At 39.6% G+C, this 21,747-nt stretch overlaps 2 protein-coding genes across 2 annotated transcripts in view; both read left to right on the top strand.

The window, feature by feature from the left end:
- The window catches only part of jam3a (junctional adhesion molecule 3a), a 43,090-nt gene extending 36,156 nt beyond the window's left edge, over positions 1-6,934 (top strand). Inside the window, exons 6-9 of the mRNA XM_034169127.1 lie at positions 2,791-2,890; positions 3,423-3,552; positions 3,667-3,718; positions 5,828-6,934. Of these exons, the coding sequence (XP_034025018.1) occupies positions 2,791-2,890; positions 3,423-3,552; positions 3,667-3,718; positions 5,828-5,863 (318 nt within the window). The 3' untranslated portion in view covers positions 5,864-6,934. The remainder of the gene's footprint in view (positions 1-2,790; positions 2,891-3,422; positions 3,553-3,666; positions 3,719-5,827) is intronic.
- A 2,784-nt stretch (positions 6,935-9,718) lies between these two features.
- vps26b (VPS26, retromer complex component B) lies at positions 9,719-20,423 on the top strand. The gene is made up of 6 exons (XM_034169126.1): positions 9,719-10,164; positions 12,642-12,798; positions 12,914-13,078; positions 16,679-16,854; positions 16,944-17,086; positions 20,174-20,423. The coding sequence occupies exons 1-6, from the start codon at positions 9,942-9,944 to the stop codon at positions 20,309-20,311; spliced, it is 1,002 nt and encodes a 333-aa protein (XP_034025017.1). The 5' UTR covers positions 9,719-9,941; the 3' UTR covers positions 20,312-20,423.
- Positions 20,424-21,747: the final 1,324 nt, after the last annotated feature.

Here is a 21,747-nt window from a genome sequence, read left to right as displayed (position 1 = left end):
ACACGACAACAGTGCTAAAATAAAATAAAAATCCACTGGACAGGCTGTGGAGCAGCACAGGTAACGCACGACAACAGCGCTAAATAAAATAAAAATCCACTAGACAGGCTGTGGAGCAGCACGACAACAGTGCTAAAAAATAAAATAAAAATCCACTGGGCAGGCTGTGGAGCAGCACAGGTAACACACGACAACAGTGCTAAAATAAAATAAAAATCCACTGGACAGGCTGTGGAGCAGCACAGGTAACGCACGACAACAGCGCTAAAATAAAATAAAAATCCACTAGACAGGCTGTGGAGCAGCACGACAACAGTGCTAAAAAATAAAATAAAAATAAAAACGAAAGCGTTAGCAAGCTAGTTAGCTTGCCAACGCTGATGAAAGTTAGCTGATAAAAGTGCTCCGTCGCGATGTTTCGACCGTTAGAGGTCTTCTTTAGGCGTTGGAGCACGGTGAAAAAGTAAAAAAAAAAAGTAAAAAGTAAAAAAGTCTTGAAAAAGACTGTTAATTCAAAGAACTCAAACAGCTCAGTTCAAACAGCTAACAGATAGAGCAGAACACCGCTGTGCTCCGGAACAGGAAGTCCATGACTCAGCTCTGTGCTTGTTCTGTTATACCTCAGTGCTGCTTTTGATACTGTTGACCATAAAATTTTATTACAGAGATTAGAGCATGCCATAGGTATTAAAGGCACTGTGCTGCAGTGGTTTGAATCATATTTATCTAATATATTACAATTTGTTCATGTAAATGGGGAATCTTCTTCACAGACTAAGGTTAATTATGGAGTTCCACAAGGTTCTGTGCTAGGACCAATTTTATTCACTTTATACATGTTTCCCTTAGGCAGTATTATTAGACGGCATCGCTTACATTTTCATTGTTACGCAGATGATGGCCCCACAAATCTTAGAAACATGGTGTCTAACCAGATCCTTACTCTGGATGGCATTACCCTGACCACTAGTAATACTGTGAGAAATCTTGGAGTTATTTTTGATCAGGATATGTCATTCAATGCGCATATTAACCAAATATGTAGGACTGCTTTTTTGCATTTGCGCAATATCTCTAAAATTAGAAAGGTCTTGTCTCAGAGTGATGCTGAAAAACAAATTCATGTATTTATTTCCTCTAGGCTGGACTATTGTAATTCATTATTATCAGGTTGTCCTAAAAGTTCCCTGAAAAGCCTTCAGTTAATTCAAAATGCTGCAGCTAGAGTACTGACAGGGACTAGAAGGAGAGAGCATATCTCACCCATATTGGCCTCTCTTCATTGGCTTCCTGTTAATTCTAGAATAGAATTTAAAATTCTTCTTCTTACTTATAAGGTTTTGAATAATCAGGTCCCATCTTATCTTAGGGACCTCATAGTACCATATCACCCCAATAGAGCGCTTCGCTCTCAGACTGCAGGCTTACTTGTAGTTCCTAGGGTTTGTAAGAGTACAATGGGATGCAGAGCCTTCAGCTTTCAGGCTCCTCTCCTCTGGAACCAGCTCCCAGTTTGGATCAGGGAGACAGACACCTTCTCTACTTTTAAGATTACGCTTAAAACTTTCCTTTTTGCTAAAGCTTATAGTTAGGGCTGGATCAGGTGACCCTGAACCATCCCTTAGTTATGCTGCTATAGACTTAGACTGCTGGGGGGTTCCCATGATGCACTGAGTGTTTCTTTCTCTTTTTGCTCTGTATGCACCACTCTGCATTTTTTTTAGATTCTGTCTCTCACAGTTGAAGTGTACCTATGATAAAACTTACATACTTCTCCATTCTTTATAGGTGGGAAAACTTGCAAAATCGACAGTGGATCAAATACTTATTTGCATCACTGTAAATAAATATTACATATAGAATATTTTTTCAAGTAACTCAGCATAAATAAATACTTTAACTCTCCCAGTTGCTTAGTGCGTTTTTCATATTTACTTTTCATACTATTACTGCTAATAATAATAGTAACAGTAAGTCCATTTGGCTGCTCCCTTGTTTGCACTCGGGGTTGCTAAAGCAAATCCGACATGCACCTGCATGTTTAATTGCGAATTAAAAATTATTATTACTATAATAATAGTAATAATAACAATGCTAATAATTTTAACTACTGAAATATTTAAACCAGTAGTTCTCTGATACTATACTATAGTTCTGGACTATGTTTAATAGATGAGCCATATAAAAGTAAGTTTAGTTCATTTAACTTTTCTGCATAACTAAAGTGGGATGTGAAGCAGTATCTTTTTTGAATGTAATGTCTAAACTTGGGCATTACTGGGTCTGTTTGGGGTTCGAGCTTTAAAATCAGGTCATTTAGGATGAGGGAAGCCAAAAATATGAAACTGATTATGGCTCTTGTGGTTAGTAATCTGTAGAAAAGACATCCCCTTAAAATGTGTTTATCCTGATGTATTTAAATAATGTGCAGATTAAAGTACTTCTATAATATGATGCTGCTTTAGAAAAGAGCAGCAGTGGTCAGTGAGTGAAATATAATGTGTTCAGCAGAACAATTTGCTGTTTTCTTAGCTGTCTCCACCTTGTTTTACCTTAAACTCTAGGATGCGATCAAAAAAGGGTTTCTATAAAAAAGGTAGATGGTGAACAGCTTATGATTTGGGTGTGAAAAAAAAAATTTCATTCAGAAGATTTTATTTTTGCTTTAATCCCTGTATAATCTTTACCACTGCAGTCATGAGAATTGGGTCACAGAGCTGATTCTATTGATTATTGATAATGCAGCTGTGTTCCTGCACTGAAACACTTCTTCTCAAAATGTTTCCTCAGAAATTCCAAAGTGTGAGGAAGGAGGAAGCAGGAGAGTACTACTGCCAGGCCAGGAACGACGCAGGATACGCCCAGTGCCTCCCTCAAATGATGGAAGTCTGTGAGTGACAGCGATGGACACAGAGGCAGCAAACACCATCTGTACATTCACACACACAGAGAAACTTCAGGAGTTCAGAAGTGGTCTAGTGGTTAAGGTGTTGGGCTTGAGACAAAAAGATCCTCGGTTCAAATCCCAGCCTGACTGGAAAATCACTAAGAGCCCTTGGGCAAGGTCCTTAATCCCCTATTGCTCCCGGTGTGTAGTGAACACTTTGTATGGCAGCACCCTCACATCGGGGTGAATGTGAGGCATAATTGTAAAGCACTTTGAGCGTCTGATGCAGATGGAAAAGTGCTTTAAAAATGCAGTCCATTCTTCAGCTGTGTTGTGTGTGTGATGAACAATAGTTTTAATTTTTGTTAGATTTTTCAGTAATTAATAGAAAATAAACCCGAGCAATTGGTGGTTAATCCAATTTTACAATCATGAAGTGAAAAATATGAAAATATTGGTTTCTTTTAATCTAATCACTAGCGGTCAAGAAAAAAAGATTTACTGCTGTGAGTTTAACATTTGTGTGGTGTTTCAGATGACGTGGACATCCTGGGGATCTTCCTGAAGTCCTTTGGGGCGCTGATTGCAGCGGTGTGCGTGACTGCAGCCACGTGTCGTTGCCTTAAACACGGATGCTGGTCTCGAAACAATCACCCTGAAAATAAGTGAGCGTAAACTTCAGTGAGGAACAAGAATATAGTGTGAGATTGTTCTGCTCACTCGTTAATCCCGTACCATGTTCACATTGTTCATGAGATTGCTGTATTTGTTTTGTGTAGCTACAAACGACCAGCACAGGATGATGCCGTGGAATACGGAGATGCAGATGAGGTAAACATGCTTACTGTGATTTTTGCTCAAAAACAAATATTTGTCTAATAAAAACAACAACAAAAAAACCCAACAAACTCAAATACAGATGTAAGAAGTTCCTTGACTTTATTAATGCTGTAATACAAACTGTAATGATAGCGATGGCAAAAATGGAACAAGCCAGATCAAATTCAATGGAATTATTCATTCAGAAAATCCTGCCACAGTGACATCTAGTGGTCAAATGCGTGTTTCATTTGCAAAAGTGGCCAAATAATAAAATTTAAATATTCTTTTGGATCTGGTGTGTACTTCTATATTAATTTAATATAGCTATTTCTGAATGTGTTTTTTAATATAGTACATCTGGTTTTATATTGTAGGCTTCCATGAAGAGGGATTTCATTCTGATCTGTACTGAGTGTTTGATTTATTTGGCAATAAAACTACACGTACATAACTGCAGAAAAGCAAAAGCATCTATTTCCATTGTGGATCTCAGAAAAATTTAAATAGCAGCATTTAAATGTCCACAGTGTTTGCACGCCTTATTTATTTGTGTTAAATGTTGTATAAGGAAGAGGTTTAATACAGTTTCTCTTCCTGCTTATGGGAATATCTTTTCCCCTTCCATCATTCATTCTGTTTTATCAGACAATCAAACGTGCAATTCTTAAAATTGGAGATGATCAGTAATGCAGAGGTTCAGCCAAGGAATGAAGAGTGTTATTATAGATCAGACAGACTGACTGTGGAAGTGGTCAGAACACAAAAACACAAGAAATCACCATAGACTGTACTACTAATAATAAAAAACAAAACCATGAGACAAACGTTCCAACATACGAGCTTTCGAGGGGCATTTACATATTTCTGAAAGCAGGTCATATCATGTTAGAGTAAATCACAGCACAGGGTTTTTAAATTGTTGCCAAGTATTGTTTGTGAATCAAAAACACACTATAGTTTCTTCCTGTGCTTTATACCATGTGAACACCAGAGGGCGCCAATTCAAACATGTCAAATGGAATACTTTGAACCAGTTTGGTGACAATAAATGAGGCCTGGTTTCGTGGGTCCTGCTTTTTTTGTACAGACTCCAAAACACTGTTCCCAAGCACAGATGTCACAGAGGATTCAAAGTGTTTCTGAGCGCCGTACTCGATGGAAGCAGCCAGATTATCTGTCTCGGGCAGTGAGAGAGTCCTCAAGACATGTCTCGCAAGGTGGCCAAACCCTGACTCTGTGGATCTTGAATCAGTTTTCTAAAATGAGGCTCAGTCTGTGCCTCATTGTACAGTTTTGAGCTGATCTAATTTGCCAATTTTAGGTTTCCTGTCAGATGTCAATAAAACTGAGATGTGAACAGTGAGAAAAGGAACAAAAAGTTTATGAAAACCCCTTCTAAATCTAAAAATGCTGTTTTGAAAAACTAGATAACACCTCTGAAGTAATTTACAGGATGTCTTATGGATATTAGTGTGTGCACCCTGTGTATGTGCATCACGTGAGGTTAAAGGTAACTCCCAGTAATTTCCAAACCTCATGCACGCGCACACGCACATGCTCCTGCAGACAGCATTAAAAAGAAAACATTCACCATGGAATTCCCCCCAGGTAAATATGTTCTCTTCATTGAAATGAGCTCTAATTTTTTCAACATGTTACAAAAATAAATCTCCATCATAGTGCTTGAATTTCAGTAGAAACATACATATATATATACACACATATATATATATATATATATATATACACATACATATATATATACACACATATATATATATATATATATATATACACACATATATATATATATATATATACACACATATATATATATATATATATATATATATATATATATATAATTTTTTTTTTTTTCTTTTCAGTTTTGTGAAATTTGAAGGGCCATACAGCTTTAACTGGAATAAGCAGGTTTAGCCTGACAGACTAAAATCAGGGCAGATAAAGCACCATGCAGCTGACTGCTGTGAGAGTTGAACCCTGACAAATCTCATTTGAACACGAAGCTGTAGCCGGACACGAATGATACAAAACGAAAACTTAAGGGCAACAGAAATAGTGACGCACAGTCACTTTGGATTTGTTCTTTTTCCGCAGGGTCACTTTCGCCACAAATCGTCATTCATCATTTGACAGCTGAAAGAGAAGATGAGATGGAATCAAGAAGAAAAGAAGAGTTTCTGCTAAAGCTCCACCTGGTGGTCCGAGGTCTGACATGGCACATTATTCTCTAATGCACATCAGAATCAAATCAGCCAAGTTGCCAAAGTAACTTAGTATCAGTGGCGCAAGTTCAATGGGTTTTATATCACAGTCGTATTTTTTTATTTTCTTGTACTTAATTTTGACTGACAGCGTTGTGTTTTTACTCATTTAGTTTTGTCTTTAAAATGTTACTTTCTTACATATTTTTTTAATGGCACAAAACATTTCAAAGCTGTGAAATTTGACATTTGGCTTTCAGTCTCAGTGTAAAAGATGCTGGAAGTTACATTCCCTCATGGTTTTTTGAACAAATCCTCTTTTTTATAACTTTTAAACTTTGTACTCCGTACACTGAAATTGTTTTACAAAAGTTCTTTGCATTATCTTTGTCATAAGATAAACATGTCCTGTGTTTCTGTGGAGAAATATTTTGTATATACTGTACTTATACGGCCAATAAGAAGCTGAGTGTAAAAGGCTGATCAGCTCATAAGTATAAGGCACAATTTATCGGGCTTTATTATAGCGTATTTACAGACGATAACTCATACGTACAACTGCAAAGTAATTAGTGAATTTGAATGCTGTATATCCCTTAATGCTGCAATTCACTAACTATAACGAAGGTAAGGTATGATTTTTAGAGTGCCGTTCTGTGTATAAGTGACCTTCTGTGCTTTATTTTTTTTTCTTTAATATTTTGTTGTATTGGACATATTGTCCAGTTTGGACTCAGTATTTTAATGTCCATAAAACATATGCCATTTTAAGTTCGGATTTTCATGTGTTGAAGTCATGTTGTAAATATGGCAACAAAACTGTTTGTTGGAGGTAAATCTGTCTCATGTGGCTCTCCAGTATAGAACCTGTGAGTAAAAAAAGTGTTTCTTTTCAAAAGGTTTGTGTAACAACTCAGGAACTGATGTAAAATTCTCACTATTCATATTCATATTGCGTTTGTTATTTTGTTACTATTAAATACATTTGACTGTAAATGTGTTTGGGATCAAGATGTTTTGCATTCCACAATGTTTCACTGTGAATATTTTGTCAGATTTATCAGTATACAGTGCATCCAGAAAGTATTCACAGAACTTCACTTTTTCCACATTTTATGTTACAGCCTTATTCCAGAATGGAGTAAATTAATTTTTCCCTCAAAAGTCTACTCACAACACCCCAAAATACCAACATAAAAAATGTTTTGTGTTTTTTTGCAAATTTATTACAAATATAAAAAAAAACTAAGAAATAACATGTACATAAGTATTCACACTCTTTGCTCAATACTTTGTTGATGCATCTTTGACAGCAATTACAGCCTCAGGTCTTCTTGAATATGATGCCACAAGCTTGGTGCACCTACCTTTGGGCAGTTTGGTCCATTCCTCTTTGCAGCACCTCTCAAGCTCCATCATGTTGGATGGGGAGCGTCGGTGCACAGACATTTTCAGATCTCTCCAGAGCTGTTCAGTCAGATTCAGGTCTGAGCTCTGTCTGGGCCACTCAAGGACATTCACAGAGTTGTCCTGAAGCCACTCCTTTGATATCTTGGCTGTGTGTTTAGGGTCATTGTCCTGAAAGATGAACCGTCGCCACAGTCTGAGGTCAAGAGCGCTCTGCAGCAGGTTTTCATCCAGGATGTCTCTGTACATTGCTGCATTCATCTTTCCCTCAATCCTGACTAGTCTCCCAGTTCCTGCTGCTGAAACCATCCCCACAGCATGATGCTGCCACCACCATGCTTCACTGTAGGGATGGTGCCTGGTTTCCTCCAAACATGATGCCTGGCATTCACACCAAAGAGTTCAATCTTTGTCTCATCAGACCAGAGAATTTTGTTTCTCCTGGTCTGAGAGTCCTTCAGGTGCCTTTTGGCAAACTCCAGCTGGGCTGCCATGTGCCTTTTACTAAGGAGAGGCTTCCGTCTGGTCACTCTACCATACAGGCCTGATTGGTGGATTGCTGCAGAGATGGTCATCCTTCTGGAAGGTTCTCCTCTCTCCACAGAAGAATGCTGGAGCTCTGACAGAGTGACCTCTGGATTCTTGGTCACCTCCCTGACTAAGGCCTTTCTCTCTGTTCACTCAGTTTACATGGGCGGCCAGCTCTATGAAGAGTCCTGGTGCATTGAACTTCTTCCATTTACAGATGATGGAGGCCACTGCTCACTGGAACCTCCAAAGCAGCAGAAATATTTCTGTACTCTTCCGCAGATTTGTGCCTCGAGACAATTCTGTCTCAGAGGTCTACAGACAATTCATTTGACTTCATGCTTGGTTTGTGCTCTGACATGCACTGTGGGACCTTATATATAGACAGGAGTGTCTTTCCAAATCATGTCCAGTCAACTGGATTCACCCCAGGTGGACTCCAGTTAACTTGTAGAAACATCTTAATGATGATCAATGGAAACATGATGCACCTGAACTCAATTTTGAGCTTTAAAGGCTGTGAATACTCATGTGCAGGTGATTTCTTAGTTGTTTTTTTTTTTTTATTTTATTTCCAATGAAATTGCAAAAAATTAGGAAAAATTTAAAAATGTGGAAAAAAGTGAAGTGCTGTGAATACTTTCTGGATGCACAGTACGTGCCAACATCCGTAAGATATCTTGTAAATCACTTCAGAGGTGTTATCTGGTTTCAAAAACAGTTTTTAGATTTAGAAGTGTTTGTCGCTAACACACACACACACACACACACACATATATGACAAACATATTAGATTTGCACAGAAATAAGCTGTTTTGGAGTGTTTTCTGCCATCTTGGTTTATTTTGTTCAAACAGCCAGCTGACGTCATGCTACCTTTCTTTATCCGATTGGTTGTCACAGTGTCCTTGCACAGGTTGAGGGATCCCTTATATGATCTGTCACATTGCTACCAAACATAGCTCATGACATCTGATTGCTTGATTTTCATCAGGGGATGAAATTCAAAATTGTTTCCAGACAGAGAGAGTTTTGATCACATTGGCAATATATTATGAATCCCTTATTTAAATGCTAAGGAATAAAATTAGAGTGATGCCAAAGAAATTAAACCTTTAAAAGCTCAAAAGTCATCCAGCTTTAATGAGCTCATTAAATTTTGCCATCCACCTTAAATATGTTAATTTAAACAGCACTAATTAGAGTGATGATTAATGTGTGTGTGTGCACACCCATAGCACGTATACATTCTAGGCTTTAGTGAACATGGGATAACATGATGATGATGTCTGAAAGACAAAATACGTGTTTAAATTATATCACTGGCTTTGAACTTTCATGCATTTCAGCTGTTTTCATTTGCTTGCCTGGACAGAGTATTGACGCTTGGAGTGCTTCCGGTTTGACTCGCCGGTTGTAAATAACGAAAATTGTGTCACCGCTCTTCATACACGAGGAAAAGAAATGCAAACCAGCTTGAAATGCGGTCACTCTAAGGTATTCAAACGTTACCGTATTTTTCAAATACGTGCCATTGATATTCCTTAACTTCCCCGATAACTGGGCCAAGTCATGTTAGCGCGCGCTAAGGTGTCTGTATAATATGGTCACTGCATTATGTGTTCTCAGCAACTGGTATTTCTGGTAGTTAACTATAACAACCTGCAGAATACATACATATATGTTAAAAAAAATTATGACTTTATATTGAATAACGAGATACTTTAGCACTGTTTTCTCGTCACCCATAAAAACGAGCTTCCGGTCTGAAACTCCCTCCCCAAGATCCGCGTTTTATTTTGAAAAACCCTACCCGGATCTGTTTAATCAGTTCATATGTAACATCCGGAGCACTTGACAACCGATAACAACCATGTAACATACATGCTGATAACATGTAAAGACGCTTTTTTTTTTCCCCCGGGAGAATTTGCGCAGTTTTGGGGACGTGACCGCGAGCAGAGGCAGGTTCAGCTGATGGACTTATGAGAGCGTTTAGTGTTTTTGTTTATTATTATCATTATTATTGTGATATTAATTGGCCGTAGGAGTTCACACAACACACACTTACCATGAGTTTCTTTAGTTTCGGACAAAGTGCAGAAATTGACGTAGTCCTAAACGACGCCGAAACGAGGAAAAAGGCTGAACACAAGAGCGAGGATGGAAAGAAAGAGAAATACTTCCTTTTTTATGACGGAGAGACGGTCAGCGGGAAGGTGAACGTGACTCTGAAGAACCCCGGAAAGAGGCTGGAACACCACGGAATCAAGATCGAGTTCGTGGGCCAGATAGGTACGTAAAGAAAGAAGTCACAGGGCATCAGAAAATACAGGCTACAGGGATTTTCACAACACCTCAGGGCTGATCTGTTCAGGGGCGGAGCTACGGGTGTCAGCCACGCCCCTCCGAACCACAGGTAACCTCACCTCTCCCCAAAACTACACAGGATATGTGGTACCATTACGTTTTTACATACCTCATCCAGTAACAAGACTGGCCGTGGCGTTCCTTATGTAGCCGTATTCACATAGTGAAGTAGCGGCTCTCTCATTGGTCAGTATAGGTCACGTGATTATGAGGCCACTTGTACATGTATAGCTACTGATATGTAGGTTCTGAAACTACATTAACCACAACCTCTAATAAGTCTGCACTACGTACAAATAGAATTTAGAATTATTAATATGGCTACGTACAGATAGCCACTTCCTTGTGTGACCGTAGGACCTTTGTGGCCGGGACAGTGGTGGGATCAAACCCCAGACTGCTCGCACGAAAGACCAGAACTCTACCAGGTTAGCCAAAGGAGAACTCCCCCGTTAGCCAAGCTAGCAGGAACATCTATTCAATTCGGACTTCACCTTGCTACACTTGTACAGCATCTAATAAGAAACTGCCATGGTTATCGCAAGATTAAGAGGAACATCATGGCGTCAACGCTGTACAAGAGGCAGTTGATGAATTTCAAGATCCAAAGCTTAGGGTCCAAGTTAGAGTTTGGGTTACTCATGAACCATGACGTTGGGTAGTTTAGCCAGCAGTGGGTGGCGTACTAATAACAATTTGCAGCTTGTGTACGGTAATTCACTTCAGTTTCAATTTATTTTCATTTATATAGCGCCAAATCACAAGAGAGTTGCCTCAAGGCGCTTCACACAAGTAAGGTCTAACCTTATTAACCCCCAGCACAGCAGTCGTAAGGAAAAACTCCCTCTGAGGAAGAAACCTCAAGCAGACCAGACTCAAAGGGGTGACCCTCTGCTTGGACCGTGCTACAAACATAAATTGCAGAATAATTCATAAAATGAATATACAGGAAATGCTGTTGGTGCACAGGACAGGAGGGCTTTCAACACAAATACAACTCCCATCTCTGGATGGAGCTGCACCTTAAACAGAAAGAAAAAACAGAATCAGGCACTAGAAAGACAAGAAATACAGTATAATTTGTCAGCATTAAACAACAAGAAAAACAGGAAATACTAAGGTGATCGCCAGCCACTAGCCCTAAGCTTCACTAAAAGACCCAGAATTTAGGTAAAGTTGAGGCCGCGGCACACTTGTTTCCTAATAAAATTAATTAAAAGCGTAGAACTATAATATGCCAGTATGCTAGCCATATGAAAGGGAAAATAAGTGTGTCTTAAGTCTGGACTTGAAAGTCTCTAAAGTACTTAACTATACCAAGAGCAACAGCCTAAGAAAAGTTATGGAGCCAGAATAAATATTCTCAGAGATTCAACTCGTAAATTTGTGTCACCGGTTATACATTTTAAAGGCCTGGATTGTACAAAGAAAGACTTTCAGAAAAAGTCAGTGTCACTCAGTTGCAGTTTTCTGGAAGGCACATGAAAGAATCCACTTGAGAATTGTTTTTTTTTTTTTGCCAAAAAGCAATGCAGAAAAAACCCACTTTGGCTGTTGCAAATTGTGTTATTATATAGTTTGTCCAGAAGAAGGTGCTCCAACAGCATTGTTTACAATGTTGTCAAGCGTGGCTGGGACCCCCATCGCCCGTTGGTTACATTAGCTAAGAGACAAGCAGAGTGACCAGCTGCCATTCATTTTCAATCAGAATGGGTCTTTTATAGCGACAAGAGACCTCTAAGTGGGGCTAAAATAGACAAGAATTCTATTTCATGCTAATGTTGAGCGATGCAACACTGATAGCAAATCCGAGTGAAGGGCACGTGACATACCCTGGTTACTTGAACAAAATCCAAGATGGCAGAAAACACCAGACCACTTTATTTCTGTATGAATCTGTTTGGTAGTTTTTCCTCTTATATCTTGTAAATGTTACTGAGAAACAAACTTTTATATATCACCAGATGTTTTGTTTTTTTACCTCCCTAATCTTGGTATCAGCCCCCCTAAAAATCGGTATTGGTCGGGCTGTAATTTATAACAACAACAAAAAAAACCTTATTTGTTTGTTCAGTTACTTCAAGCCTCTGAAAAAAATGGAGGGACTATGTTTAAAAATGGCTGTAATTCTAAAATTGTTTGCTAAACCCCTTTTAATTAAATGTTGAAAGTCAAGAGTACAAGAACATCTCAATTATTTACCAGCTGCAGCTTTATTTTAGGGGGAAGCAGAGAAGAAACTTGTTGAAATCTTGTGAGATATCATCTCGAGTTTGTTGCAGGGTGGAAGAACCCGTGACAAAGGGTCAAAGTGCACAGTGCTTCATTTTAACAGTCCAAAACCAGTGGACCAGCTGAGCTGTTGTCAGCACGGTGTTTCTGTTTGTTTGTTTTTCTCTCAGAGCTGTACTATGACAGAGGAAACCACCACGAGTTTGTCTCCCTGGTGAAGGACCTGGCGCGGCCCGGTGAAATGGCTCAGTCCCAGAGCTTTGACTTCGAGTTCACGCACGTTGAGAAACCGTATGAGTCGTACACGGGCCAGAATGTCAAGCTCAGGTGAGCTGGGACGCCAACTCGGCTTAACCCGTGTTTATTATTGACTTGCACATCACGCGCAGCTGCTCAGTTTAAGGACTTCCTGAGTGTTTTTCCGTGTGCTCCTTCTGTGCAGGTACTTTCTACGTGCCACTGTGATCAGAAGACTGAACGATATCACCAAAGAGATGGACATCGTGGTCCACACTTTGAGCACGTACCCTGAACTCAACTCCTCCATTAAGATGGAAGTGGGAATAGAGGATTGTCTCCACATCGAGTTCGAGTATAACAAATCCAAGTGAGCGCAAACATCTTTCCAAACAGAATTATTTTGAAGGAGCATCAACAAAAACCAAGAACCTACAAAACAAATTCAGTCTTTTTACAGCCTTAATCATCATTCAAACCTCTTGAGTGCTCTACTCACATTTGACATCATGTCCCCTTTAAATAAATAGAAAAAAGAAGCTTTAAAATGATGTTAAGGCTCATGCACACCTTCAGTATCTTGTAGACAGGTGTGTCGAGGACTCCTTCACTCACAACAAACATTATTTAGGAAAAACATCTTTTCAATCCTTCAAACTTCAGCAGATGAAACACGAGCAGAGAAAATCTCCAGCTGCATAACGGTAACATGATTTGGATCAGCCAATCAGGGTGAGCTCAGCTTTCAGGTAATCAGCTTGTTTGCGTCCGCCTTCCAAAAGCACCCATCAGATGGGTGTCAGTATGGCTCCCAGCAGTTGTCTTTACACACCTTAAAACTGCAGTGTAGTTATGAGGGGTGGAATGATACATCACGTTTCATGATGATCATATCACGGAGGCTGTAAAGAATGGGATCATTAAAAACAAAAAAATGAGTGTTATGATTCCATGAAAAAAGCCAACTACTGAATTGGAAAAATAGCTCAACGGTCACACTGGCTATAAGTGTGGGCGACATGCAGCTGGCATTTGCCACTTTGGGCGTTCCCGGGGCGTGGCTGGAATGTGGTTACTTGGAGTTAATGTGCACAACAGAGGTGGGCTATTTTAATATTGATCCGATACCAAGTAAATACAGGCCCAGTATCGCCGATACCGATACAGATACTTTTTCATATTTAAGCTTCATAGATCCAAACGATCCAAAAGACCTAGGATAGAATTTCGCCAAACATTGTATGTGACAACAAAATACTTTATCACAATCAATATTTTTGTTTAAAAAAATCAACACAACTTAAAACAAAATCTCCTGAGGTAGAGGGCTGACAAAGCACAATACAAGGGTAAGCTGCTCCGTGTTGTGTGACACAGTGCAGTGCTGCTCTTACAGACAGAGAGTAGACTTTGATGAATCTGCGTGCGCAGCAGTCAGTGCTTGTGGGAGAGAAAAAAAGCTTGAGTATCGATCTTTTTACACGAGGATCGTTCAGTATCAGTACCAGCGTTGGTGTTGATATTAGGATTGATCTGCCCACCTCTAGTGCACAATAGTTAATGATCATTATAACGAACAGAAGAATATGACACTATCATAAGTTTTTCCTCTGTGATTGACTTCTTAATGGAACCAAAGTTCGCTTGATTTGTTTCAGTCCGTCTTTCACAGTGATGCTAGTTAGCATGCTAACGTATGTGCAAAATGTCTTTTTTAGTCACTTCAGAGGTGTTATCTGCTTCCAAAAACAGTTTTTAGATTCAGAAATGTTTATTTCGCTGCAACTTTTACAAAATATATGTAAAATGCCAAACAGATTAGATTTATACAGAAACACATCACTCAGATTGCAGTCACGTCTCTCAGCATTGGCATAAATTAGACTTCTCATCTATTTTAACCCCGCCTAGCTGGCAGCATAGCGACTGTTGTTTCTTGTCGCTGCAAAATGCCCACTCTGATTGAAAATGAATGCCAAGACGACGCATCGCCTCTGTCACTTGTCACTATTGTGACCGTAAAATATGCAAATAGGAAAAAGATAACAAAGATTACAATTTATACATCAGAATGTTTTTTTAAACATCCACACTTTACGTTCCACATAATTAGTGTGAACAGTGATTGTATTTACTGTAGTGTTCAGAATAATAGTAGTGCTATGTGACTAAAAAGATTAATCCAGGTTTTGAGTATATTTCTTATTGTTACATGGGAAACAAGGTACCAGTAGATTCTCACAAATCCAACAAGACCAAGCATTCATGATATGCACACTCTTAAGGCTATGAAATTGGGCTATTAGTAAAAGTCAGTGAGTTTGTCAGTTTTGTGGAACATACAGGTGTGAATCACGTGTCCCCTATTAAGGATGAAGCCAGCACCTGTTGAACATGCTTTTCTCTTTGAAAGCCTGAGGAAAATGGGACGTTCAAGACATTGTTCAGAAGAACAGCGTAGTTTGATTAAAAAGTTGATTGGAGAGGGGAAAACTTATACGCAGGTGCAAACAATTATAGGCTGTTCATCTACAATGATCTCCAATGCTTTAAAATGGACAAAAAAAAAAAAAAACAAGAGACGCATGGAAGAAAACAGAAAACAACCATCAAAATGGATAGAAGAATAATCAGAATGGCAAAGGCCTATCCATTGATCAGCTCCAGGATGATCAGAGACAGTCTGGAGTTACCTGTAAGTGCTGTGACAGTTAGAAGACGCCTGTGTGAAGCTCATTTATTTGCAAGAATCCCCCGCAAAGTCCCTCTGTTAAATAAAAGACATGTGCAGAAGAGGTTACAATTTGCCAAAGAACACATCAACTGGCCTAAAGAGAAATGGAGGAATATTTTGTGGACTGATGAGAGTAAAATTGTTCTTTTTGGATCCAAGGGCCGCAGACAGTTTGTGAGACGACCCCTAAACTCTGAATTCAAGCCACAGTTCACAGTGAAGACAGTGAAGCATGGTGGTGCAAGCATCATGATATGGGCATGTTTCTCCTACTATGGTGTTGGGCCTATATATCGCATACCAGATATCATACATCAGTTTGGATATGTCAAAATACTTGAAGAGGTCATGTTGCCTTATGCTGAAGAGTACATGCCCTTGAAATGGGTGTTTCAACAAGACAATGACCCCAAGCACACTAGTAAACGAGCATAATCTTGGTTCCAAACCAACAAAATTAATCCCTCGCAGATGTAGAGAAATCATGAAAAACTGTGGTTATACAACTAAATACTAGTTTAGTGATTCACAGGATTGCTAAAAAAGCAGTTTGAACATAATAGTTTTGCGTTTGTAGAGTCAACAGCAGATGCTAATATTATTGTGAACACCCCCTTTTCTACTTTTTTTTTTTTACTAATAGGCCAATTTCATAGCTTTAAGAGTGTGCATATCATGAATGCTTGGTCTTGCTGGATTTGTGAGAATCTACTGAATCTACTGGTACCTTGTTTCCCATGTAACAATAAGAAATATACTCAAAACCTGGATTAATCTTTTTAGTCACATAGCAGTACTATTATTCTGAAAACTACTGTATGTATCATGATTATTTATTGAATCACTGTTGGTGTATCATGATATGTATCATATTTTGGAGCTAGTATGTTGTTCCACCCTTGTAGTTATTAATGTGTTCATGCATTTTATGGTTGGTATGTTATTGTTACATTTTCATAAGTACTATTTAAAATGTGCCACACCTGCCATAATCAAAATAACCGGAACTAACTTCTAAGACCAGCAGAGTTGATATAAACCCGTATATTAGGAGGAAAATTCACAGAACTTGCTGCTGGTTTAAAAATGCTACACGTCAGTGACTTAGCAAACAATGACATGAGATGAGATTTACAGCCTGTTGTGGTTTCAAGATCACTGACATGCAGACGATGAGGGTTTGGGTTGTTCTCGTCTTAATTTGAAGAAGTTCTAACTTTATTTGTTGTCTGTCAGGTATCACCTGAAAGACGTTATTGTTGGAAAAATCTACTTCCTGCTGGTGAGAATTAAGATTAAGCACATGGAGATTGACATCATCAAACGTGAGACAACAGGCACGGGTCCCAGCGTGTACCATGAGAATGACACCATCGCCAAGTACGAGATCATGGACGGCGCGCCAGTCAGGGGTACATCGACAAACTGTCCAGAGTTCAGACAGAAACCTCTCACTCAGTCGTCACATCATTTACAATTTACACCCTTCTGCGACCTTTAGGAGAGTCTATCCCCATCCGGTTATTCCTTGCTGGCTATGATCTGACTCCCACCATGCGAGACATCAACAAGAAGTTCTCTGTTCGCTACTACCTGAACCTGGTGCTGATCGACGAGGAAGAGAGACGCTACTTCAAACAGCAGGTATGCAGTTCATCACAAGTTTTGAATTAGCCATCACTAATTTGCAGTACTGACAAAACTGTGCGGCACCATCCTGAGCTGTGCATTCTATCCATTGTGTTTCTGTTTTTACCATTCTAATTCTAATTGTATAGTTCATCCCGGATTTGCCCACATACAGTAGTGCACATTTTGTGTCTCCCTGTGGTTGTTAGCTTTTTTGTGGGGCAGAATGTCACGATGAGCACACGATGTGGCCAGTGCTCAGGAGGCTGACCACCTTCAGCATTTCAGTCACAGCTGTCTATAATTTTCCACCATTTATCCAGTAGCCATGGCACATCTAGGAGCTGACAGTACACCTATGAGATATTACTCAGACCAAGTTCACCAGATGCAACAGCGTTAAGTTGTCATTGTGAGTATTGTTACCTATATAATATCCCATCAACATGTCTGCCACCTGCTGGATGGATGATTATGGCAAATAAAAGTTGCTGAAATACACGTAAGCGTCACTTAGGCAGCTAGCAACCACTGTGCTTGCAAATACAGGACAAAAATTACAACAGAACAACAAATTAAAACTGGTATTAAAGAAAGGATAGGATGTGTGGCTGGGGATGAAACCAAAATTTTCCATCAGTACACCAAATTAACGATGGCAAACTCAAAACACTGTTCAGAACATGTGTGTTTCAAAACTGTTTCTGAGTCCATTCCATATTTTGAAACATCAAGTGAATGAACTAGGGTCACAGTGTTTTGATTCCTGAATCATACTTATGTAAATGTACTTGCCTGGCTGGACTGAAGGAAAAGAAAAAAGGTATCTGTGTTTGTTCCCCTATACACCATCTACTGGTTGCTAGTGCAGACTAACAAGCCCGAAGATGTTGTGGTGATTTCGGTCTGTCTCTCCATCCCAAAAAGGGTGCAAGTGCTCCAAAATCAACTTCTTTCACATTTTTAGAAGGAATTTTGTGAAACTTGGTACAAGTTGTTGTTATGGGTTGGTAATATGCGTACAACCCCTGGCAAAAATTATGGAATCACCGGCCTCGGAGGATGTTCATTCAGTTGTTTAATTTTGTAGAAAAAAAGCAGATCACAGACATGACACAAAACTAAAGTCATTTCAAATGGCAACTTTCCGGCTTTAAGAAATACTATAAGAAATCAGGAAAAAAAAATTGTGGCAGTCAGTAACGGTTACTTTTTTAGACCAAGCAGAGGGAAAAAAATATGGAATCACTCAATTCTGAGGAAAAAATTATGGAATCATGAAAAACAAAAGAACGCTCCAACACATCACTAGTATTTTGTTGCACCACCTCTGGCTTTTATAACAGCTTGCAGTCTCTGAGGCATGGACTTAATGAGTGACAAACAGTACTCTTCATCAATCTGGCTCCAACTTTCTCTAATTGCTGTTGCCAGATCAGCTTTGCAGGTTGGAGCCTTGTCATGGACCATTTTCTTCAACTTCCACCAAAGATTTTTAATTGGATTAAGATCCGGACTATTTGCAGGCCATGACATTGACCTTATGTGTCTTTTTGCAAGGAATGTTTTCACAGTTTTTCCTCTATGGCAAGATGCATTATTATCTTGAAAAATGATTTCATCATCCCCAAACATCCTTTCAGTTGATGCGATAAGAAAAGTGTCCAAAATATCAACGTAAACTTGTGCATTTATTGATGATGTAATGACAGCCATCTCCCCAGTGCCTTTACCTGACATGCAGCCCCATATAATCAATGACTGTGTAAATTTACATGTTCTCTTCAGGCAGTCATCTTTATAAATCCCATTGGAATGGCACCAAACAAAAGTTCCAGCATCATCACCTTGCCCAATGCAGATTTGAGATTCATCACTGAATATGACTTTCATCCAGTCATCCACAGTCCACGATTGCTTTTCCTTAGCCCATTGTAACCTTGTTTTTTCTGTTTAGGTGTTAATGATGGCTTTCGTTTAGCTTTTCTGTATGTAAATCCCATTTCCTTTAGACGGTTTCTTACAGTTCAGTCACAGACATTGACTCCAGTTTCCTCCCATTCATTCGTTTTGTTGAGACATATTGCTTTAAGTTTTCTGTCTTGACGCTTTGATGTCTTCCTTGGTCTACCAGTATGTTTGCCTTTAACAACCTTCCCATGTTGTTTGTATTTGGTTGAGAGTTTAGACACAGTTGACTGTGAACAACCAACATCTTTTGCAACATTGCGTGATGATTTACCCTCTTTTAAGAGTTTGATAATCCTCTCCTTTGTTTCAATTGACATCTCTCGTGTTGGAGCCATGATTCATGTCAATCCACTTGGTGCAACAGCTCTCCAAGGTGTGATCACTGTTTTTTAGATGCAGACTAACGAGCAGATCTGATTTGACGCAGGTGTTAGTTTTGGGGATGAACATTTACAGGGTGATTCCATAATTTATTCCTCAGAATTGAGTGAGTCCATATTTTTTTCCCTCTGCTTGGTCTAAAAAAGTAACCATTACTGACTGCCACAATTATTTTTCCTGATTTCTTATAGTGTTTCTTAAAGCCAGAAAGTTGCCATTTGAAATGACTTTAGTTTTGTGTCATGTCTGTGATCTGCTTTTTTTCTACAAAATTAAACAACTGAATGAACATCCTCCGAGGCCGGTGATTCCATAATTATTGCCAGGGGTTGTATTATCATATCGTTTGAGTTGGGCCCATTTTACCAGAGTTATAGCCTTTAATTATCAAATCTAGACTCCACCAGTTTCATGAGTTGGTGCCTGCATTCTGGTTGGTAATACGCATATTGTAATATTGTACAAGATTGACACATTTTGGCAGAGTTATACCCTTTCATGTGCAAACGTAGACACTGCCAGTTTTTTGAGTTGGTGCCTGCATTCTGAAACCATCTGTCATAAACCTTGAAATGTTATCAGAATGTAGCACGCGCTTGTACCAAAGTAGCATTTTCCAGCGGAGGATTATTGTGCTCTCAGCGCACTCTTCTTTTTATTCCAGACTTGTAAGTTTCAGCAGCTCAGTTAGTTTGAAGCAGTCCTCGTCTCCAAACATTTAACCATCTCTTTGCTCCGCCCTCTTTCAAGGAAATCACGTTGTGGAGAAAAGGTGACGTGGTGAGGAAGAGCATGTCTCACCAAGCCGCCATCGCGTCTCAGAGGTTCGAGGGATCCGCTGCCTCGGAGGCGGCGCTGGAACAGAGTGCAAAGGAGGACAGTGGGTAGACCAGTCACCCTCACAGGACTCTGCAGTGTCCATTTTCTATACTCAACAAAAATATAAACGCAACACTTTTGGTTTTGCTCCCATTTTGTATGAGATGAACTCAAAGATCTAAAACTTTTTCCACATACACAATATCACCATTTCCCTCAAATATCCCTTCTCCTTTGCTGAGATAATCCATCCCACCTCACAGGTGTGCCATACCAAGATGCTGATTAGACACCATGATTAGTGCACAGGTGTGCCTTAGACTGCCCACAATAAAAGGCCACTCTGAAAGGTGCAGTTTTAACACACAGCACAATGCCACAGATGTCACAAGATTTGAGGGAGCGTGTAATTGGCATGCTGACAGCAGGAATGTCAACCAGAGCTGTTGCTCGTGTATTGAATGTTCATTTCTCTACCATAAGCCGTCTCCAAAGGCGTTTCAGAGAATTTGGCAGTACATCCAACCAGCCTCACAAGTGCAGACCACATGTAACCACACCAGCCCAGGACCTCCACATCCAGCACGTTCACCTCCAAGATCGTCTGAGACCAGCCACTCGGACAGCTGCTGAAACAATCGGTTTGCATAACCAAAGAATTTCTGCACAAACTGTCAGAAACCGTCTCAGGGAAGCTCATCTGCATGCTCGTCGTCCTCATCGGGGTCTCGACCTGACTCCAGTTCGTCGTCGTAACCGACTTGAGTTGCAAATGCTCACATTCGCTGGCGTTTGGCACGTTGGAGAGGTGTTCTCTTCACGGATGATGCAAAGCAGATGTGTTGTACTGCATGAGGCAAATGGTGGTCACACCAGATACTGACTGGTATCCCCCCCCCATGAAACAAAACTGCACCTTTCAGTGGCCTTTTATTGTGGGCAGTCTAAGGCACACCTGTGCACTAATCATGGTGTCTAATCAGCATCTTGATATGGCACACCTGTGAGGTGGGATGGATTATCTCAGCAAAGGAGAAGTGCTCACTATCACAGATTTAGACTGGTTTGTGAACAATATTTGAGGGAAATGGTGATATTGTGTATGTGGAAAAAGTTTTAGATCTTTGAGTTCATCTCATACAAAATGGGAGCAAAACCAAAAGTGTTGCGTTTATATTTTTGTTGAGTGTATTTGTGGCTGCTGAGAAAGAAGAAACGCCAAGCTGCAGCACAAAGTGCGTGAACAATGGGGGGGTGTCCGGGCATTCTGAGTCTCATTAATGTTTTCCTGTTGCGTCATACTTTTCACGTCTGACACGTTGTAACACTTCTGGGGCAAATCATTTTTTTAATCTCTTCTTCCAACATTCCGCACAGAATGAAATCGTTCCTCACACCGGACAGTCTAGAAACCCAAAAGAACTTTGTAATGCTACGTCTCACAACATGTTTTTCTGTTCACACCTTGAAAGTACAAACTGGAATTATTTTTATTTTTGGTCCTT

The sequence above is a fragment of the Thalassophryne amazonica genome, chromosome 4 (genome assembly GCF_902500255.1).
Source record: "Thalassophryne amazonica chromosome 4, fThaAma1.1, whole genome shotgun sequence".
In the NCBI taxonomy this organism is placed as follows: Eukaryota; Metazoa; Chordata; class Actinopteri; order Batrachoidiformes; family Batrachoididae; genus Thalassophryne; species Thalassophryne amazonica.
The sequence above is the reverse complement of the archived record's forward strand: the minus strand, read 5'-3'. Positions and strand labels throughout refer to the sequence as shown.

Coding starts and splice junctions, on each gene's coding strand:
- vps26b (XM_034169126.1), top strand. CDS start 9,942: ATGAGTTTCTTTAGTTTCGGACAAAGTGCAGAAATTGACGTAGTCCTA. Junction 10,165..12,641: donor CGAGTTCGTGGGCCAGATAG/GTACGTAAAGAA, acceptor TTTTTCTCTCAG/AGCTGTACTATGACAGAGGA. Junction 17,087..20,173: donor GACGCTACTTCAAACAGCAG/GTATGCAGTTCA, acceptor CCCTCTTTCAAG/GAAATCACGTTGTGGAGAAA.